Source organism: Etheostoma cragini, chromosome 14 (genome assembly GCF_013103735.1).
Source record: "Etheostoma cragini isolate CJK2018 chromosome 14, CSU_Ecrag_1.0, whole genome shotgun sequence".
NCBI classification, from domain to species: domain Eukaryota; kingdom Metazoa; phylum Chordata; class Actinopteri; order Perciformes; family Percidae; genus Etheostoma; species Etheostoma cragini.
Window position 1 is genome coordinate 16,695,693 of NC_048420.1, and position 19,889 is coordinate 16,715,581.

General features: G+C 38.9%; 3 protein-coding genes and 1 long non-coding RNA gene across 4 annotated transcripts; 2 read left to right on the plus strand and 2 right to left on the minus strand.

Annotated features, from left to right (window-relative positions):
- Positions 1 to 2,133: 2,133 nt before the first annotated feature.
- Positions 2,134 to 19,806, minus strand: LOC117957296. Its single transcript, XR_004659469.1, has 3 exons — positions 19,670 to 19,806; positions 19,450 to 19,451; positions 2,134 to 2,146 (listed from the first exon to the last, which is right to left on the minus strand). It is a non-coding gene; the product is annotated as an uncharacterized LOC117957296 (long non-coding RNA).
- Positions 5,115 to 8,973, minus strand: crabp2b (cellular retinoic acid binding protein 2, b). The gene is made up of 5 exons (XM_034892938.1): positions 8,947 to 8,973; positions 8,273 to 8,612; positions 6,263 to 6,441; positions 5,829 to 5,945; positions 5,115 to 5,478 (listed from the first exon to the last, which is right to left on the minus strand). The coding sequence occupies exons 1-5, from the start codon at positions 8,956 to 8,958 to the stop codon at positions 5,428 to 5,430; spliced, it is 699 nt and encodes a 232-aa protein (XP_034748829.1). The 5' UTR covers positions 8,959 to 8,973; the 3' UTR covers positions 5,115 to 5,427.
- mrps21 (mitochondrial ribosomal protein S21) lies at positions 11,002 to 11,964 on the plus strand. The gene is made up of 2 exons (XM_034892940.1): positions 11,002 to 11,182; positions 11,680 to 11,964. Exons 1-2 carry the CDS (start codon positions 11,100 to 11,102, stop codon positions 11,858 to 11,860), a joined length of 264 nt encoding a protein of 87 aa, XP_034748831.1. The 5' UTR covers positions 11,002 to 11,099; the 3' UTR covers positions 11,861 to 11,964.
- Positions 14,711 to 19,013, plus strand: ciarta (circadian associated repressor of transcription a). Its single transcript, XM_034892937.1, has 6 exons — positions 14,711 to 14,985; positions 16,396 to 16,746; positions 16,978 to 17,053; positions 17,348 to 17,426; positions 17,565 to 17,718; positions 18,226 to 19,013. The coding sequence occupies exons 2-6, from the start codon at positions 16,396 to 16,398 to the stop codon at positions 18,598 to 18,600; spliced, it is 1,035 nt and encodes a 344-aa protein (XP_034748828.1). The 5' UTR covers positions 14,711 to 14,985; the 3' UTR covers positions 18,601 to 19,013.
- Positions 19,807 to 19,889: the final 83 nt, after the last annotated feature.

Genomic DNA, 19,889 nt, shown 5'->3' on the forward strand with positions numbered 1-19,889 from the left:
AGGCTAATGAATGTTTGACCTTAGCCTTTGCAACTGTTATGTTTCCTGTTTTTTAAAGATACGTTTCTTCCCTTCCAGTAGATGTCCCCCTTGTCTCTTCAATGAATAGTTTACGACCACTTCCCAGGTCTTGCTGACTGTGATTCTTTGGAGGAATACGTTGCTGGTCTCTTTGTGGTCCCAGCTTGTATGAAGGATGCATGACCTTTTCACAGGCTTTTATCATAAATGACCTTTGCAGTCACAGGTTGAAAGCAGCAGCAGAGAGGAATCCACCTCTGGTTTATACACACTTCATGGCCTAATGCCCTTGTATAATCCAGCCTGGTCTTTTTCTTCTTTTCTCCTACAAATCACATGCGTACAAATCCCATGTGATTCTATAACATATACATAGGTCAGACTGTCACACACACATACACTACTCACATAGCCCCTATATGTGGGCTCAATCTTAACTCATAAAGTCGGCAACAATTAATACAAATTACACATGGCTTGGGTTTGGGTTAAGGAAATATAATATGTATGTATATCAGTGATAGTCAGGACTGCCTCATGGGGGGGGGGGGTCACAAGATGACAGCTGAGCATCCAGTTTGATTTCCCCTTTAATTCTGTCCTTAATAATCCTGGATGGAACAGGCATGTTGAGGCACATCCTGTAGAAGCTAAGGTACCATTTAGGCTATGGGCACAGGCATGGGCACTAGATTCAAATATGCTATCCGCTACATTGGTAAACATGAACATGCTATGAGAGCAAACTCAGTGGCTGAGAAACATATGTTTAATGATGTCATTGGCTTCTGGAAGGAGGTGAGAGCTCTGAACAGGACCAATACATTGCTTCTGTGTACCGTAGAGGGGGTGTCTGGAGCTAGCTAATAATGTAGCTCAGATGGGCGGGCAAAACAGAGAAAGGGGAGGTAACCTTGCTTCTTTCAGTTTACAGCTATTGCCATTTCTAGCCACTGGGGGACCATAGACAGACTGGGGGAATGCATATTATTGTTTAAAAAAAAGTTAAATGTTCATGCCATGGGACCTTTAAAGTCTGCCAGGCTGTAGCACAGCTATCTGGTAAGAAAGCAAGTGGGTCAGACCACAGCACAGCAGAGCACCTTACGTTTGCTACGTTTTTGTATTTTTTCCTTACAGGAGAACATAAGGCAGAATCTATCTATGCCAATTGGGTTTCTTAATGCTTCTAAGGCCTTTGACAGAGTCAATCATCACAAGCTATTTATTAAAAAATTGAGCCAAAGGGATGCTCCTGACAGCATTGTAAGAATCCTGGCTTACTGGTGTGCCATCTAGAGTATGCAGGTTAAATGGGGCAATACAGTCTCTGCCTCCTTTGGGATAAGTATGTCTGGGGGGGCTACTCTCACCAGCACTCTTTAATTACCTACCATGGATGAGTTATCCAACCAATTGACAAGATGCAAAACTGGCTGCATCACCACCTTGGTTAATCATTTCATGTATACTGATGATCTCGCCATTTTCTCTCCCAGCAGTGTTGGCTTGCAGCAGCTACTAGATATCTGCTCTGAATACGGGGTGAAATATGATGTTTTACAATGCCTAAAATGTCTTGATATTTAGGACCAAAGTGGACAAATATTTTTGTTTTCCAGACTTTTATCTGTCAGGACAAGTGAAGAGCATCTGTAATAGAATTAAATATCTGGGTCATTATATTACAGATCAGTTATCTGATGTTGAGGATATGTACAGGCAGCATTGCATATTATATGACCAAGTTAACATGCTGGTAAGAAAATTCCACATGTGCATGAATGATGTCAAAATTTGCCTGTTTAAAGCATATTTCCCTCCTTTGTATACTGCTCTCTTATGGACTAAGTTTAAAAAGTCAAGCATACAGAAGCTTAAGCTTGCTCATAATGAGTGTATGAGGATACTGCTCAACAAACTTAATGTATTTTGTATGTCATGTCTGTGTCTTCCAAATGGACTTTGAGTCTGGCAATAAAGTTGATGATGAGGATGATGATGAGGATTACATCACACTGTCTGACGGTATCACATAAAGCTAGATGATGTTCACACTGAGTAAAATATTCAAAGCAAAGGCACCATGTTTTTTTACAATTGTACCATTTCAAATGGTAACATTCTAGATGTCTTCTGCATCATTTTAAAAGCATTTCTCAAAAATTCAGCCAGACGTGACTGGTATCTATGGAATCTTGAGCTCTCCTGTAAAATTTGAAATAGACCTCTGTGGGTTTAAAAAAAATATTTTGACTGCACAGTTTTAGAAAAACATGTTCATGTTTATTTTATTTTAATTCATTTTATTTTTACCTTTTTTTGGCCTCAGACGCAATCTAAAAACAAAGAAGAAAACGTAATAAAATAAAAAAAAGAGCTCACATGTGCAACCTGTGAAAAGGGGCCAAAAGATGACAGATGTTTGTTTTTAAGCTTTGGGAAAAATATGTGCAAAATGTCTAATGAAGGTGGAACAAGTATCTACTGATTAATTACAACACCAATGACCATAACACAGGGGGTTATGAGTGGAACTAAGGTTGTTTAATGTTACTGCCACTGAAAGTCTGATTCCAAGATCATTGCAGCCATTGAGATTAAATCAATTTTCCATGGAGAACCATAGAGAAATATAGCTGACATGTAGATGCAGGGGTGGAAATAGATGTGGCATGGTTAGAATAGCAAAGAATGAGTGGCCATTTTTACAGGCAAATTAGTGATACAACTTATTTAGCTTAACTGTTTCAACTAAATGAGCAAGAATCACCACTTGTGTTGTAGGGTTTACTTTGTTTGCCTTCATGCCCTAGCAACATCTGTGTTTGTCAGCTGACTGCTGTGAAACATTGTTTCCTCTAATTGCCCTGTCATGATTGATCCAGATGGCCCCGATTTAAATGCTGGGCTGGGTTCCTCCCTGTCCTAAAACCACAGCATTCTTCAGCCAATTGAGCAATGCAGGCTCCATGACATCACTGCCTGAGGAATGAACTGGCATAACAGTTGTGTGTGGAGAAGGACCTGCAGCTAATAAGGAGGGACTAGGTGGTTTAGAGCAACCATTGGTCAACCAGTCAAAGGGGTCATTTAGACAGAATCAGGTTTCTCATGTGTGCATGCGTGTATGCGTGCGTGCATGCACGCGTACTTGAGGGCATGCGTGCACAACGCCAATTTTCTCATTGAGCAAATAGCAGAATCTTTCCAAGTACTGCGGTTTTGATGAGTGCTTACAAAAAAACATGAGTTTCATTGAGGCCATCGAAAACATACTTTTCTGATTGGGAGATATAAAAGCAAGTACATGACGAGTGAAGTTAGTGTAAACCATGCACACTTTAGAAAGTAAGTACATTTAGTCAAATACAGTTTTTATGTACTTGTACTTCATTTGTGTGTTTCCATTTTCTGCTACTTTTTACTGCACTTTGTATTTGACAGCTGTTGTTACAAGTTATAAGGTATGGTTATTATTAACAACTAGTAGCTCCCAACCTTTGAGTTGTGACCCCTCTAAAAAAGCATGTGTGGTTGGAACACTAAACTTCTTACATGGTTTCATTTAAATAACTGTACACATTGTTTAACATTTCACAAGAAAGAATAAATTAAAGAAAAGTCCAAAATATTCAAGCAATTTCCTATTCTTTTTTAACTTTTTTCTGGACCACTGGACTTGTTTACCTACACTACCAGTCAAAAGTTAGGGGTTACTTAGAAATGTCCATACCACCCCATTACACACAGAATAGCAGCTGATCTGAGTGGGTGGCTGACCTTTATTGCCACATCTACATTGCCCATTATCAGCAACCATTCATCCAAAAAAAACAATGCAACTGATCTCAGCTGGTGTTCTGTCTACGATGGAGTACAATGGAAATTTCTAAGTGGCCCCAAACTTTTGACTGGTAGTGTTAATGTACAGTATGTTAAGTAGCTAAATCTAGCTACACCTCAACCTGCTACAATAATGCATCATCCATCAGTGTCAACAATTGAATAATGGAATCTACAATACGATAATATATCAGAACAAGTGCTTTTAAGTCCATTTTGCTGATATAAATAATTCTTCTGTAAGAAAAAGGATATACTGTATGCAAGACTGAAATGGAGTATTTTTACATTGTGGTATTGGTAGCTTTACTTCAGTGAAGGTTCTGAGTACAACCTCCAGATACATCCATTTACCCACAGAGGTTATTGAGAACATTCATCCCAAAGGAGGCCTCATTCCTCTTGTTGCATGCTCAGCACAGTGTGTAAACTGGGAAGTACTTCAGAGGGGCGCTTGTCTTCACACTGTTTGAAAACCTGGAAAAACCATCACAGCCTGTGAACCTTAGCAGTACTCTTCTCAGGAAGTGGCTGAGAGAACCCGAAGGTACATTTTTCACAGCAAGGTGAAGTCAGCCCCAGACTTAACCACGCATTTGCGTTTTAGTTGAGTCAAAGAACGATTTTACGGACTCTGAACATCATTTTCAGCTAATGGTACTCTCTCTCTCTCTTCTCATTTTAAGTTGTAATATGTAGTTTTCAACCATTATGTTGAAAAGTAGGTTTTTAAGGGAGCAGCTGGAAATCTCTTTGCACATAGTAAGAGGAAGCCACTTAAAACTTTGTACCTGGGTGCTAAGCCAAAGCAAAAGGGGTGGGGGGATTTTACGTTGAGTTCATTCTGTAAGCTGGAGAGGGGAACATACAAAGTACAACCTCTCCTGATGATTTGAAATAACTTTCTCATGACCACTCTCTCTCTTTCCCTCACTCATTTTCCTTTCCACTCCCTGTTTCCCTCTCATCTTTGCCAAATGTCCCTCAAAGCAGAGTTTATAAAATATGAATTGTCTTTGGGAGTTTTTAAAATAATTGAGTGAGCTATGATGACACAAGAGCACACAGAGGACAAGGTACTCAATTGCAAATGGAAAGATGGAGGCGTGAGAGGGTGTGGAATAATCAGGAGAATATGAAAGACAGACAGTGATGTAAAGTGATATGCAGTCCGACGACGAGGGAATGGGAAGTTTGGCGAGGAGGCAAAATAAAGAACGAGTGTTTGAAAAGGAATCGTCAAACAATAAATTCATAAAAAACTGTTTATTAACAAGTTGAAAAAGGATTTAGACACAGCTTTTAGAAAAGGAATATTTGAAATTTCTACATGATACATAAAGAACAAGTTCAGCTCTGGTGTCATACAAGCAACTACTGTGCCAACATACATTCATGTAAACTGAAGCCTTTTCTACACAGTGCACTGTTTAAGATGTGACCAACATCTGACTGGCTGGGAGGAGGAGGACGAAGAAGGAGAAAACAAGGTAAGTAAATGAAAACCATGCATGTGGCACAAAACAGGAGTATTGTATGACATGTCTTGAACACATTTCCTCATTCCCTCTCATAAACTCTGGTGCAGACAACATCCCCTGCAGTCATTGTCTGAAAGAAAACCGCAACAAAAGTGCATAGTTTAAAATGTTGATACCACTTACTAATAGAGCACACATATTAAAGGGTTGTAATATTGTAAGTTGTAACTAAGGAAAAAAAGGAAAACTTCCATTAGTTTGACATTGGAGTGTTCCTGCATTATTCCAAGATGGCTATCCCAACTGCTAGCCTTGTAGTATCATTTAAATCAACATCACAGAGCTGAGAGCATGACTGTAGATGTGTTTTACCTTTTATCTTATTTATGGCTTAAAAATAACTTCTTTTCTGTAAAGCTCTCTAAAGTACACCACACGGTCTATACAGACGTGTAATGGTGCTGTACACAAAATGATTACCAGTATCAGTTCTCCGTTGTTGGTCAGCTCTCGGGTCCACGCTGTCTTGGGCCCATCACCTTTCTGTAAAGTCTGTTCACAGCTGATCTTGCTGTCTGTTTCCCACTTAGGAAAACTCTACAGGGATTCATAAGAAGAAGAATGTGAATCACTTAAGTGCTTTTGACTCTATAAAGTTTTAGCAAAGCTTAGATTTCATCCTAACTGGGGACCAGTGTGCTGATCTCTGAATTTCCAAACTTTTTTATGGCCTGTTGGAAACAATGTCCTTCACTCAGCAGGAACAGATGAAGAACAGATCCATGCATTATAACCAGGATTCTGGAGTTGCACTGAAACGATTTCCATATGTTTCTTCTGTGCTAGTTATGCTGTTCTTGGCTAAAATCTGGAATGCATGCAATGACATTATGAAGGAATGTTATATGGGATACCGTGCAGGGACGTCCATCCACTGTGGTCTCGTTGAAGGACTGACCCACAGTGAAGGAGACATGGGTGGTACGGACGCTGGTGGATGTTTTGATGGACAGACTCTCATCCTGCTGGGTGATTTCCACTGCGGGGCTGGAGGCTGCTGTCGCTGCAATCTTCCTCAGGAACACATTCACACCTGTTCACACACAAATCCGGACCAATGTCTAACTGGTAACTGTGGTGAAAGCATTACCTGTGTTGTTTATGAATATGAGGAGCATACCAGTGGTTAAAAATGTTTATTGCCTTAAAAACCACACTTTATCCATAGCATACTAGAAGTTTTTACTCTGATGTCTTACCTTCTAAGCAGCAGAGTTAATTCAGTGCAGCATGAAAATCAATCTTTAGGTAATCCATCAAAGTGTCTCTTTCAACACCTTCTTTTTGAACAATGCTATATTATTGCTGAGTGGTAATGCAGCTGTGAGCAGGGAATGTTTTGAAATGTTTTCCTTACATGGTGGTCCTTGAAACTCTCATCTGATATTTGAAAGTCAAAAGCCGCAAAGCAGCCTTTATAAGCACAAGTAACAACCAAATTCATGCAATCCTTTTCACAATCTCTGTGTTTTCTTATCATTTGTCTTCTCAGTTTGATTTTCACGTAACATAAATGCAATGCTTTTTGGCAACATAAACATTTTCAAAAGTCTGTGCTGCTGCATTGCCACACCATTATAAAATAACTTTCATGAAAATCAAAAAAGGTTAGCATGCAGAGACATACATTTATTTGTGGGCGTTTTACATCTCTTTGTGGCTGCTTTGTGTCATTTTGTGTCACATCTGATTTACTTTCCAACAAGAAGTTAAGTCACTCTAAACAGAGGCGCTTATCCCTTGGGCCCATGCCTTATTGTCCCTTTTAATAATGTATCCATGTATTAAGCAGCAAGACAAAATATAACAGGATTTTCAAAAGAGAAGTAACCTGTAGTGAAATGTAGTCAGCTTACTGCAAAGTACAAACAGGTTAGAACTGGCTTACATCAACATCTATGTGCTCGGTCAGTAGAGATTTGATGTGATGTTTTATAAATGTAAAACAAATGTAAACCTACTGACCCCTTAGTTTTTTGCCATTGTGCATCAGAACTGGGCTGTCTTCACTCACTCACACACACACACACACACACACACACACACACACACACACACACACACACACACACACACACACACACACACACACACACACACACACACACACACACACACACACACACACACACACACACACCGTAGATTGGGTCAGGGAGGCCCAGGGCATTGAAGGAAAGTCAGTCTCAGATCCGGCTGGCTGCTGGGGCCCATGTCAAGGCTTAGTTCCGTTTACACTGGATCTAATTACAACCGCATGAGGAGGACCCTGCTTTAGATGAGTCTAATCTAACATTCCTCCACAGGCTATTTGCCTTCAGATTTTAATGGATGCCACTGGCTGGCCCTCACCTGACCTCTCTCTTTACTGATCTCTTATAACTGGAGTCCATACAGTCTTGCTTAGCTCAAAAATACAAATTTTTCCATGAACACAGGTAAGCAGGACAAGAGCAGAATGTTACCACAGAGAGCCACTTCAAAGCACATTGGTTCTCCAGCTGACCTCTAAGTCAACTGGATTTCAAGTAGATAATGTCACTGACAACCTAATTGACAGGTCATTGTGCAGTCGATGCTTCTCTTTCCCTTTTCCTTTTTTGCATTTTAGCAATAGAGCTGAATGATTTATGATAAACCAGATTACAATATGCTGTTTGACTCTAAACTGGCATCAACGTTTTAAGTGCATGTAAAGCATTTTCGTCTAAAGTAGATGAAGGTTGGGAAAAATGCATGCATGTGTAAACCTGTCTTGTCTTGAAAAACTTTAGATAAGCAACTTTATTGGGTATTATAAGCAAGTTAAATAAATAATCTATCTATGCGTGTAACCTATACAATGTCTCAAATGCGTGACTCACCCAGTTCTTTTAAAAGTCCCTCGAAATTTTCGGAACTTTTCATTTTCCATTTTCCTGAGAAATCTGGGATTTTCTTTTCCATTTCCATTTTTTTTTTGCAAGTATAATAGGTCGTAGTAAGCCGGTTCTGACTCCAGTCCCCCCGGTCTGTCTGACCCCCTCCCTGGTTTGCAAAGCCGTCTCCGCTGCCTGCATCTGCGCTTCCACTGATTGGCTGACAGCTCGCCTGGATCTGGTGCAGGTCCAGCCAATACAGAGGCCGGTGGCAGGGAGGGACTTTCCCCCTGATTCTGACTGTACCCTCCACCTCTGTCAGTGTGGTGAAAGATTTGGATACGAGCTGGAAAATGCAATTCCAGTAAGTCCTTTGATGTCGATGGGCAGCTGACCCGAATTTAGGTGTTATTTGTAATTTCCTCAAATTGGTGACACGTTATCCCCACTTAGGCTATTTGAAAAAAAGTCCAGACAAAAAAAGTGGTAGCCCACGTAGCCTAAATACAATGCATTGGGGAAATTGATGAAACGTTGTATTAAAAAAAAAAAAACACACCTACAACCTGGATACATGTGTTAAGTTTGTTTTCTAAGATCTGGATATAAGGGTTAATGTGTTCAGCTTCAGAGTTGGGAGTGGTATAGCTGGTAATGAAAGAGAAAAATATAAGACTTACAGCTGGAGACATCCATCCAGGATGGCCCCATCAGCATTTTGACTATAAAAAGTACAATTAAGATAAAAGAGAGGAGACACATCAGTCCAATTCATTATAACCAAAGAGCACATATTATAGGCTATCAGGTTTATTTACCCATCAACACATATCATCCTGTCCTCATCTGAACTGGATGAGGACATCCATGTATTTTTAGTAAAACCATATGAGACTTAAGAAAACATATATCAACATATACAAAAATATATTCAGCTAATGCTTAAATCCTTTAATTCTGGCACACCTGAGTCCTTTATATCTAGGTAGTTTTGTTGATGTATAGGCTATATTGAAGCACAAATGCATGCAAATTTAGGAAAGTACAACATTACGTTTTTGATGTGTTGGGCCTACTGTAAAACGTCTAGCTGAATTGGGTTTAATTCAACTTGAATCAAAGTTACTGACATTGTTAGTTAATTGGCTGATTCAAAAATAACCCTCTCTCTGTTTCTCTCACATTTAAATGCAAGTCCAAATTGACCTAATTGGTCGTAACTTTTCGGCCATGATGGTGACAAAGCAAAGTGCACATTCAGGTCATATGATATATGATTAAAATGTGGAAAAATAATAATAACAAAAAAACAAGGAAATTGAAGAATGTGGGTAAAATTAGGTGTCAAATAATAAAATATATCCTTTCACTCTACAGCGAGCAAAACAAAGCTGTGTTAAAGACCTCAAGCCTTGTGAAAGAGTTTGAGCAGTATTTGATAAAACTACTCAGGAGGTTACAAAGAAACAGCCTAAGTAAGATAAATAGGAGCTAAAAGAAATTATTTTGTAACAAGTAGGCCAATAGAATAGCTGTCAAAGTATAACAGAAGGTACAACACTATACTTCATCTAGTAAACATACATCCACAAAAGTAAAAAGAGTTACATAATAGTTAATCAAATGGTAATGGTTAGCAGTTATAGACCCTGTAATGTTAGCAACACATTAGTTTCAGGCAGCTAGAAAGGCTAGCTAGGTTTTCACTGAACTGATGTATCTCCAATTACTAACAAGAGTCTATAGTAGCCTACAACATGGACACTCTGAGGATGAAGATTGTCAGAACTAGCTTGGTCACATCTGACAAGATGGTAAATGTAACAATATCAGTTCAACTTCAACCAAAATACCTTCAAATAGGCCTACTGTCAGAGAGATGTAGGCCTATTTGATAATAGCACCCCATGTGCAATTACACTTATTGGCAGAGCTCTCAGTGCAAACTTAATTTTCTTTAGGTTATAGACGTTCTGTTCTTTCTTTCTCTCAAACATGCGCTTACACACTGCCAAGAATATTTCATCAGGTCTGGATCAAAAGAATGTATCTGGAAACATGATGCAGTGCATTCACCCAACAAAAGGAGTCATGATGTTATCAGTCTCAAGCATTCCACCCTGTGGCACCACGTAGCTACTGTACCCTTTAAAGTTACCGTAACATGCCTCATCGGGAGTTTCATACAAAGAAAGGAAATATAATGCAAATTAGACATACCAGCCGGGCCAGCATTCACCGCTGGGTGACCTCAGACTGAGAACACACAGAGGACAACAGCAGCTCAAGGATGAGAAGAAGTAGAGGAGAATGCCCCTGATGAAAGGATAACACTGGACACTGCTGACTCTGTTGCTATGACAACGCATGTAGTTTCACTAATCTATGATTCCCCTGAAAGCAATCTCCCTTAATATAATCTATGATTACTGTTGTTGGGCACCCTGTGCTGTAGAGACCTAGATGTTTGTTTGTCTTTCTGGTTATTCACTTATTTATTAATTTGTTTAGGAGAAAACATTTTTGAATATTGTATGGTACATGAATGTTTTCTCGCATAAAATGTAGCCTACTTTTCTGCAGGTCTATGTTGAATTTGTATTAATTTATTTGTATGTGTTTGGCAGACATCATTAAATCCAAACACAACATCTATGAGTTGTATTGAATAATGAACCAGTTACCACAAACATGTTTGGATGAATATTTCCATTCACCAGAATAGAGTAAAGCGCCATCTAGCGGTGATTTATCTACTTTCTTGTATCCGGAACCTCTTGTAGTAGCTACGTGTTTCCAGCCGGTTGACAATTAAACAAGCACCGGTCTCATCATGGCGAGGCACCTTCGCTTCATTGCGCGGACAGTGATGGTCCAAGACAGCAACGTTGATGCGGCGTACAAGACTTTAAACAGGTCAAATTAATGTTTTAGATAGATTATATTCCAAAGGTTCTTGTTATCTAAGGGACGACAAGCTAACGTTATTCTTCCGTACAATGTCACAATGCTGCGGCTGCGCAGTGGTATCACTGTGTAGCCTAAATTTGGCTAGCTGGTAGCTAAACGCTAATTTTGATGCCTAGATGGATAAGGATAAGGTTAAGGATTTCGTTAGATACATACAGAGTTAGACCAAATAACATTAAAATGGTTTAAAGTCTGAAGCAACAGAATCACTATTGCTTTTTGTGCGTGTTTGGTTGCCTTTAAATGTTGATATTAATAAAAAAGAAATGCATTGTATGAAGACCTTAGCTAAGTTATAGGTTTCTGTTGCACTACTGTTACTTTCTATTTTCTACTGTAAGTGGTTAGCCAATGTCACCTGTATTGCTATTGTCGTTTACCTGTTGAAAAGAGTGTCTTGAATGCAACCCCAAGTGTTCACACGTTTTCTCTTGATCCTCCAGACTCCTGACTCAGGATGGAGTTATTGAAACAGTGAAGCGCAAACGCTACTTTGAGAAGCCCTGCCGAGAGCGACAGCGGAAGAACTTTGAGAACTGCAGGCGGATCTACCACACGGAAATGGCCAGAAAGATTGCCTTCATCTCCAGGACAAACAAAGAAGATCCCTGGCTCGGCTGCTGATGAAATGTCTGATGAAACGGGACGTAATCAAGACCAACACAATGTCACTATCACATCTCAATGGACTTTGGGAATGAAGTTGCTTTCACTGTTTAATAGTAAAATTAAGTAGATGTGTCCATTTTGTCTACTAAATTTGGCATGGTTGGGGAGTGCTTGTACTCACTATTAGAGGTAATGAGCAGGTTAATGAACTATTGTTTGATGACATTTTGTGTTTTGAATATTCCCACACAGTCTTGCTAGTGAAAAAACGAATAAATGTGTGACAAGTGGGGTGGCCTCTAGCTCACCCAGTGAGAGCGTTCGCCCCATGTTGTCTGAGTCCTGCAGCGGCGCAGAGTATGAATCCAACCTGCTGCCCTTTGCTGCGTGTCATCCCCCATCCCTCATCTCTCTCCCCCTTTCCAGTCTACCCCACCATCACTATAATAAAAGGGAAAAAGCCCTAAAAAAATGTGTGAAATGTTATGAAAATCTTAAGTTGTTGTTACATTTAAACAACAAAATTGGCATCTACTACTAGTATACACCACAAAGTGATATTTTGCCCACATAAAAGCTTTGGAAATAGTTGGATGTGACCTCATATGCTGTAGGAAACTCAAACAATGCAGTTGGTGTTTTTGCGGGAATGGTTTTTTCTCAGCTCAGCAGCATCCCACTGTTACTTAATACTAGGTCACTACTGCACAGTGTGACGGTGTCCACTAATGATGCCGGACAATTTCCGCAAACTCCTATAAGCAAGACACATTGGCCGAATACATCCGCCAGGCTCTGAGCTTTCACCACAGGGGCGTTTAGTGTTTGCTCTTGCTCCAGTTACATGAACAGTTGCACCAGGCACACTTGTCTTTAGAGGTTACCAGGTCATGATGATTTCCTGTACTGTGGCTTCAGTCAATGGCATATTAAGCCGTTGTCACTCGGTGTGCAATAATGGGATTGTTAAATGTGCAAATGTTTTTGTTGGCCCCTACCCAACATGCACCACCAAAACACACACTTGCAAATGACCACAGGTTAAAAAATTGCAAACATGTCACTTCTTTAAATATCCATTTATTAAGCCACAAGCAGTAGTGTAGTCTAATGTATTGAATTGGTTTAGGGTCACACTGTATTACAAATATACATATATACATATACTTTCCATTAAATTTTTTTATGTGGGTTTGAGATTCAACGACCTTATTTCATGTATTTGGATACACTTTTATGCACAAATTTACAACGGAAAAACCTTTATTTATGCTGTGTGAAGAAGAAAAACACAGATAACAATTCAAAATAAATTAAAAAATGTTATGAAAAGTACGTTGGTGTGTGTCATTGTGCACTTTAAGTGGGTATATGGAAATCCTAAAGCTTTCTTAGTGGATTTACTGCATACACCTGCATATCAAGTAGACTACACTTGTAGAGTAAGAGTAAGTTTATATGAGCCTATAAGTGATCTAAACAACCTGGACAATGAACAGCAGTTCTCTTTCCTCCCTATACATATCCAACAGATTTAACTCATGCAAAATACAACATGTCGGCAGCTGATCATGTTTAATTGTAATACTGTAACTTCTACTTTATATGATGCTAATAGCAAATAACCTTGACAGTCAGAAGCGTTGCTTACTTGTTCTCTGATTGTGTCAAGAGACAATTCAGTTAAATGAATACATAACTACAATTAAAAAAAGAAGAAAAAAGGTACATATGTGCCATATGCTGCAATGTTTTAAAATAATTAGCTTGGAATCCATTTAATTTATTTACAGATATCATTTGCAGCAATATCTTCAACTAAACTTGCTTGTATTGTTTTAACCCACTGCAAAAGCTGTCTGACAGCAGACGACATGTCCATGGCAGAACCAGCCTTCAGCTGTTTCAGTGTTTACATAGAGAGCTGTTGGTATTTGCCACTACTGTAATCTACTGTGTATCACCTGGTAGTATTGACCGATGCTGTTTGCATGGTGACTATCAATTTTGCAAACAGGAAATCGGAAACTAAATATCTGTATGCAGTCAAGTGACTCACACTTGAGCATAAAGCAATCTTATTATGTAACGATGTAAGACTGCATCACAAGCTTTCTGTCTCTGGCTCTAATAGGCCTATGATGCCACATCCCATAATCGTGTCTGTCTTATCTGCAGTCACCTCAACATAAACAATTAACAAAAAAGTCACATTTGGTTCAATGAGCTGAAGGTACACTATTCTTTAAAAGTGCAGCCATGAATTAATTGTAAAACTATTTTAAGCCTTGTTTTTCTTTTGATCCCATCACATTTAAGCCCAACAGGTGCATATTATCAAAATTCTCACTTTGTGGTAATTTATATTAGTCAGTGGGGCATCTTAAGTATTGTTATGATTACAAGTTTTAAATTTATACCGAATTTAATCTTTTATACACAGCATATATATGTATATATATATATATACATATATATACATTCTGACATATCAAGCCGGTCTCTTAGAGAAATAGAGGACAACTTTACATAAAGGTAAACAAACATACTAACAAAACATAACCACAATGAAAAAGAAGTGGGTTCTGAGAAACAAACACCACCAGCCCGACATGTGACTTCATTTGCATACCAAAATGTTAAGCACATGCCAGTTGCCGCGTGCTGTTCCTCTCATTCAGCTGCCACACCACCCACACGTGCTGCCGTTAGAGGTGTGGTACAATCTACGCATTTACCGGCCAACCGGCGCTGTGAATACTGCTGATTGGCCAAGCATTTGAGCCAATGAGGAAGATCGAACCTTTGCTCAGCCAATGTCGGCTCTGCACCTACCCAGCACGTGTAGCGTCAGTTTTGCTTCGTGTGTACATTTCAAACAGATTCTAAATCTGACCAATATAAACGAAACACGGGCAGGAGAGACAGAAGAAACCAACCGACAGGGACTGAACGGATACGGGATAACAGGCGCAACTGCTGTGTGGACACATATGCTCCCAAAAATAGTCGTTAGCTTATTTGAGGTTAGTTCAAGATTTGAAATTGTTCAACTTCTTCAAGAAGCGTACCGTACCTTCTCTTGCTGTTTTGTTTAGCTACACTTTTTTTTGTGAATCCAACCCTGCTCTGGCTAGAAGGTAAGAAATTTCCCCTCCGAACTTTTTTCAGTTTTTTAGTGAAAGTTGGTGGTTTTCTCAGACTTGACTTATAAATTGCCGAACGTTAAATAGGATAAGACATTTTTGGGTTATACAGTCGAGCTGCTAGAAATTTCTTGACTGACCAGGATCAAACCTCCGTCTGAATGCGTGCTTGCTGTTTTTAGAAAATATATAGTATAGCTACGTAAACTGGTTCTCAAGTTAGTTATCTTCCATTTTTTGCATTTGTAAAAAAGTAAATTTTGCCATGGCTGTAGGAATTCGTCACATCACCAGCGGTGACGAACATGCTAAAAAAAACAATGTCGAAAATGTTTAATGTCAAACCACATAGCTAGCAGGTGAAATGTTTGCTGTTGTTGTTGAGATCAATCACCGTAAATAGTCGACGTAGAATCACTTTATGTTGGAAAACACAGAGCGAACGCGACACACACACACACACACACACACACACACACACACACTCACGAGTTGATTTGCATAGTTGTCCTCATCTCAACTCACTCACTCACAAGTTGATTTGCACATCGTAGTTGTCCTCATCTCAGTTATAATATTCTTGTTGAGACTTGGTGTAGACCTAACTCACAGCTTCTGGCAACAAGTACCATTTCTAATTTGTACTGCATGAAAAAGGATTGTGTTTAGGTTGTTTTTCTGGATTTCGTGCTGCAATATGATTAACCATGTTTATATACACCCATATACTCTGTAATAGGGGTTGATGTAATGTCAGTATTTTGATTTTACATGAGAAGATTTTTGCAGTGATATAGCTTGTGTTTACCCGGTCTTTAAAGCCTCCAGTACACCATTTTTAAACGTGCACACTTGTAAGTAATGGGTGCTATGATGATAAAGATTGTGTGACAATTTCTTCTACAGAGCAATTATACAAAAAATATAGTGACCTTTCATTTAGCCAGTATCACATTGCACTAAATCTTCTTTTTGGAGTACTTTTAATGTCATTTTCAAGTTTACAAGAGGATGCTAGAATATTTCAAAATAGGTATACAATGTTTTGAGGTCATCACAAATTTTAATAAAGGTGTTTCTTCCCTTTCTAAGGTTTTATGTTATTTTTTCTAAAAGCACACAGTTATTCATTTCTAAATACCATTTAGTTATAGACAGAGGGGAATCAGACTTCCATGTGACAGCAATACACATTGCACTAAATGTTTAACAGAATGGTCACCACACAGATGGAAATATCTTACAAATGCTTTGATTGTTGCAGTTAGACATCTTCAGATTTCCTATTGTATGTCGTATAATGATAATGTAATACTTGGAACCTAACTATTTGATTTTGCCCAGTGCCAAAAGTTGTATTTGTTGAGGTTCTCTTTGAACATTATGATCTCCCTGTCTCCACAGATGAACGCATTGGGCAGTTCTTCCAAATGGCCATCTTCTGACTCGCTAACCTCCACCTCAAGCTTTCTCTTCAGTGAGAGTGAGCACACTGAGGATGAAGCAGACGTCTTCTCTGAGGGAGAAGGGGACAGTGGAATAAGAAAGTCCCTCTCCGGCGATGAAGGAATCACACTCTCTGGAGGTTACCTTAAATTCCCAACACATTCAGATCAGCTGCACTCACTGTCTGAGAGCGACCAGCCTAAACACTGCCCTGATGAAGCTAAGCGTCTCAACGCCGCCTCTTTTTCTGGAGTTGCCACATTAGGCTCATCTTCAGCGACACCAGGAGACCAGGCCTTTGCTCAGAAAGTGAGCAACTTTTAACTGATTCTTAGGTCTTTGTTTCATTATTTTTGTGAACCAAATAACAAAGCAGCCGTAGGTGTAGTGATCTGGAGATGTGTTCCATCTCACCTGGAATGTTATTGCAATGTTTTATAAGCTGTATGCAACGCAATTTCGTTCTGTATGCACTTTGTACATATGGAATGACAGTAATAAAGTTGAAGTAAAACTAAATCTTTGTCCTTAATATCTCAGTGTGCAGATTTGAGGAGGTTCATTGGCCCTCTGCTTGAGCTTCTCCATGGACTAAATACTGGACGGTATAACAGAGGTATGTAGTTGAGCAATATCAAACATGATTTTTGATCTTGATGATGCAGTGCATATATGACACATGCCTTTGGTGTGGGAGATCTGGGTTTGATTCCCACTGCAATACATCAACCAATGTGTCCCTGAGCTAGACACTTAACCCATAGTTGCTCCAGAGGCATGCAACCTCTGATATATGACAAACTGTCAGTCACTTTGGATAAAAGCGTCAGCTAAATGACATGTAATGTAATCTTATGTTTAAAGTGCATTTGTTCCTTGACATTTGGATTGTATATTTTGATTGTGGCAGGTCTATCCAGTTTCCAGCAGAGTGTTGCAATAGACAGATTACAGAGGATTCTTGGAATTCTACAGAAGCCTGAAATGGGGTAAGACAAACAAAAGTAATAATAATCATTTTTTTAAATATTATGACAGGCGTGAAAATGGGGATTTGTCATTTTCATCTATAACCAACTGTCAGCATTGTCATTAATGCTTGTTTCTTAACATTTGTATTTCTACAGTGAGAAATACCTCCAAAACCTGTTGCAGATAGAGATGATGCTCAAAATATGGTTCCCTCGGGTGGCATTTCAGTCCATGGATGTACAGAGCAAGACCTTCACTCCCAGAGTTCGACCACACTGGCGCCAAAACCAGCTCCACATGCCAGTTAAGGTGTGCTTCATATTGGATGTTACCTATGTTACCATATGACAGTGCCTTTACAAGTGTGCATTAATTAAACAATGTGCCTCATGGAACTGAGATGTTAAAATTACAATACTAAACTTGATCTTTATAATAAAACAGGCATTTGTTTTAATAAAACCAAGCATCCACGTGGAGTATATTGTAATGTACAGCCAGGCAGAAGAAGGTACAACAAGATAAAAAGAGAGAACGCAAAAACAATACTACTTTAAAAGATTTGAAGGAACTATTTCAAGCACGTTTATAAGAGGCTTAAGATATTCAGCAGATGAGTCTGCAAGCTTAGACTCTCCAGGCTTGTGTCTTGGATAGCTGTCAAGATTCTATTTAAAAGATTGGTCCATTACATCTTGGCTTTTATTTAGAATCTCAACGAACAAAGCTCAACTCAGGTTATATTGAACTGCAGTTTTCCTTTTAAGACCTTGGTTTGTCATGGTTCTTATTTTTCGTTTTCCTTTTCCGTTCCAGAAGAGAAAACTGAGCTTCCCGGAGAACAACAACTCCAGAGAAGTCCTGACCAAGAATATGCACTATCAACATGAAAAACACTGGAGCTGCCAGGCCGCGACTCCACTTGACACTGTTTCCACATGTCTACCTGGATCATCTAAAAAACCGAGCGCTCCAGAGGATGAAACAGTTGAGGGCAGCTGTACAGCTGAACATGAGTTTACACACAGCACTGGCACTTTAAGCAGGCCGTTAGATTTATGCAGCAAGAGAGAAATTAAGAATCGGAAGCAGTCTGCATTTTCTTTGCCCTCCTCTTGTGAAATCCCAGCTACACAGGACAGCTCTGTGTCTTCAAGTGACATCATAACAACTACAACTGACTCACCTTAGCTGGCCTTAGCTCACCTTGCTACCACGTGGAGGTTCCTTTGCATGCCAGTCTGAGTAAAGGCAAAGGGCGGACCTGATTACACAAGTATAATGTTAGGCGCAGAGCTAGTCTGCGATGGCTGCAAAGCATGTAAAACCAGAAGAGGAGGAGAAGGAAGAGCAGAATGCACAGACTCTCATTAACCCCTAACTATCCAGTGTGGTTTTTGATTACACCAAAATTATTTCAGTTATATACAGGACCTTTTCTGTAAAAGTATCTCCTTTTTGTATACTTTACCTTTTGCTAAGTTAAAAAAGATGTGGAAACACTTTATGTGTAATGCGTTCAAGCAATCCGTGTTCTGTTTTTTGTACTTTTTCATATGACGACGCAGCCCAAACAGTAACAATATACAGTTTCATAACACTGGGGAAAAAACAGAAATAACCAATAGCAATTTTATGTAAGTGAGGAAACAAAGATGATCATTGCTGGTGTAGTTTAAAGCTGAAACCAGTAGTCAGTTGTCCATGATAATAAAAAAAAATAAAAAATCTTTTCATCTTATGTGAGGATATGACAAGAATTTGTGATGGCCATTTTAAACTATTTTATAGACCAAATAATAAAATGATGAATAGAGGAAATAATTGGCAGGTTAATTTGTAATTAGAGAAATTGTTAGTTGCAGCGCTATACAGTTACAAAAAATATGAACACCAATGATTAACTTGACTTTTAGGAAGGTTGAAATTATTATTATTTTGCCTACTGAGTGATTGTAAAATATGGTAGAGCAAAAGAATGTGCCAAACAAAACAGTTTTACATTATCATATCATTTTCACCTTACTTCACAGTCACTACTTCTTTATTTATTAGCACTTAACACACACACACAAGTAACATAATTGTTTCTATGTGAGTAAGAATACATATTGATGAACTCATAGATAAAGAGCTAAATGCTGCCCAGGAAATACCACAGCCTTATTAATAATTGTTAAGATAAAAAGGAAATGCTTGGCTGGATGTTAATATGTCATCTATGTCAGAAGCTAGCCAGTGAAAGAAACTGTTTTGTTACATTACACAAATGAGTGACTATTTTTTATATTATAGAACAGGCATGATATACATGTATTTGATCCTGTGATACACATTTGTTAACATCAAATACCTATTTATTAAAGATCTTTTTAAGAGGATTAGTACTTAAAAAAATGTTGAATCTGTCAATGGATACCTGAATCAGATACTATTTAGACTAAATTTAGTGTCAGGCTTATTGTTCACATAAAATACTT

Bases quoted from the DNA above. Each gene is read 5' to 3' on its own strand.
- crabp2b (XM_034892938.1), bottom strand. The intron at 6,442-8,272 runs GTGAGTCACGCA...GTGTGTGAACAG, and splicing joins GGGACTTTTAAAAGAACTGG to GTGTGAATGTGTTCCTGAGG. The intron at 5,946-6,262 runs GTATCCCATATA...GAATCCCTGTAG, and splicing joins TGGATGGACGTCCCTGCACG to AGTTTTCCTAAGTGGGAAAC.
- mrps21 (XM_034892940.1), top strand. From the start codon at position 11,100: ATGGCGAGGCACCTTCGCTTCATTGCGCGGACAGTGATGGTCCAAGAC. The intron at 11,183-11,679 runs GTCAAATTAATG...TTGATCCTCCAG, and splicing joins GCGTACAAGACTTTAAACAG to ACTCCTGACTCAGGATGGAG.
- ciarta (XM_034892937.1), top strand. From the start codon at position 16,396: ATGAACGCATTGGGCAGTTCTTCCAAATGGCCATCTTCTGACTCGCTA. The intron at 16,747-16,977 runs GTGAGCAACTTT...TTAATATCTCAG, and splicing joins ACCAGGCCTTTGCTCAGAAA to TGTGCAGATTTGAGGAGGTT. The intron at 17,054-17,347 runs GTATGTAGTTGA...TGATTGTGGCAG, and splicing joins TACTGGACGGTATAACAGAG to GTCTATCCAGTTTCCAGCAG.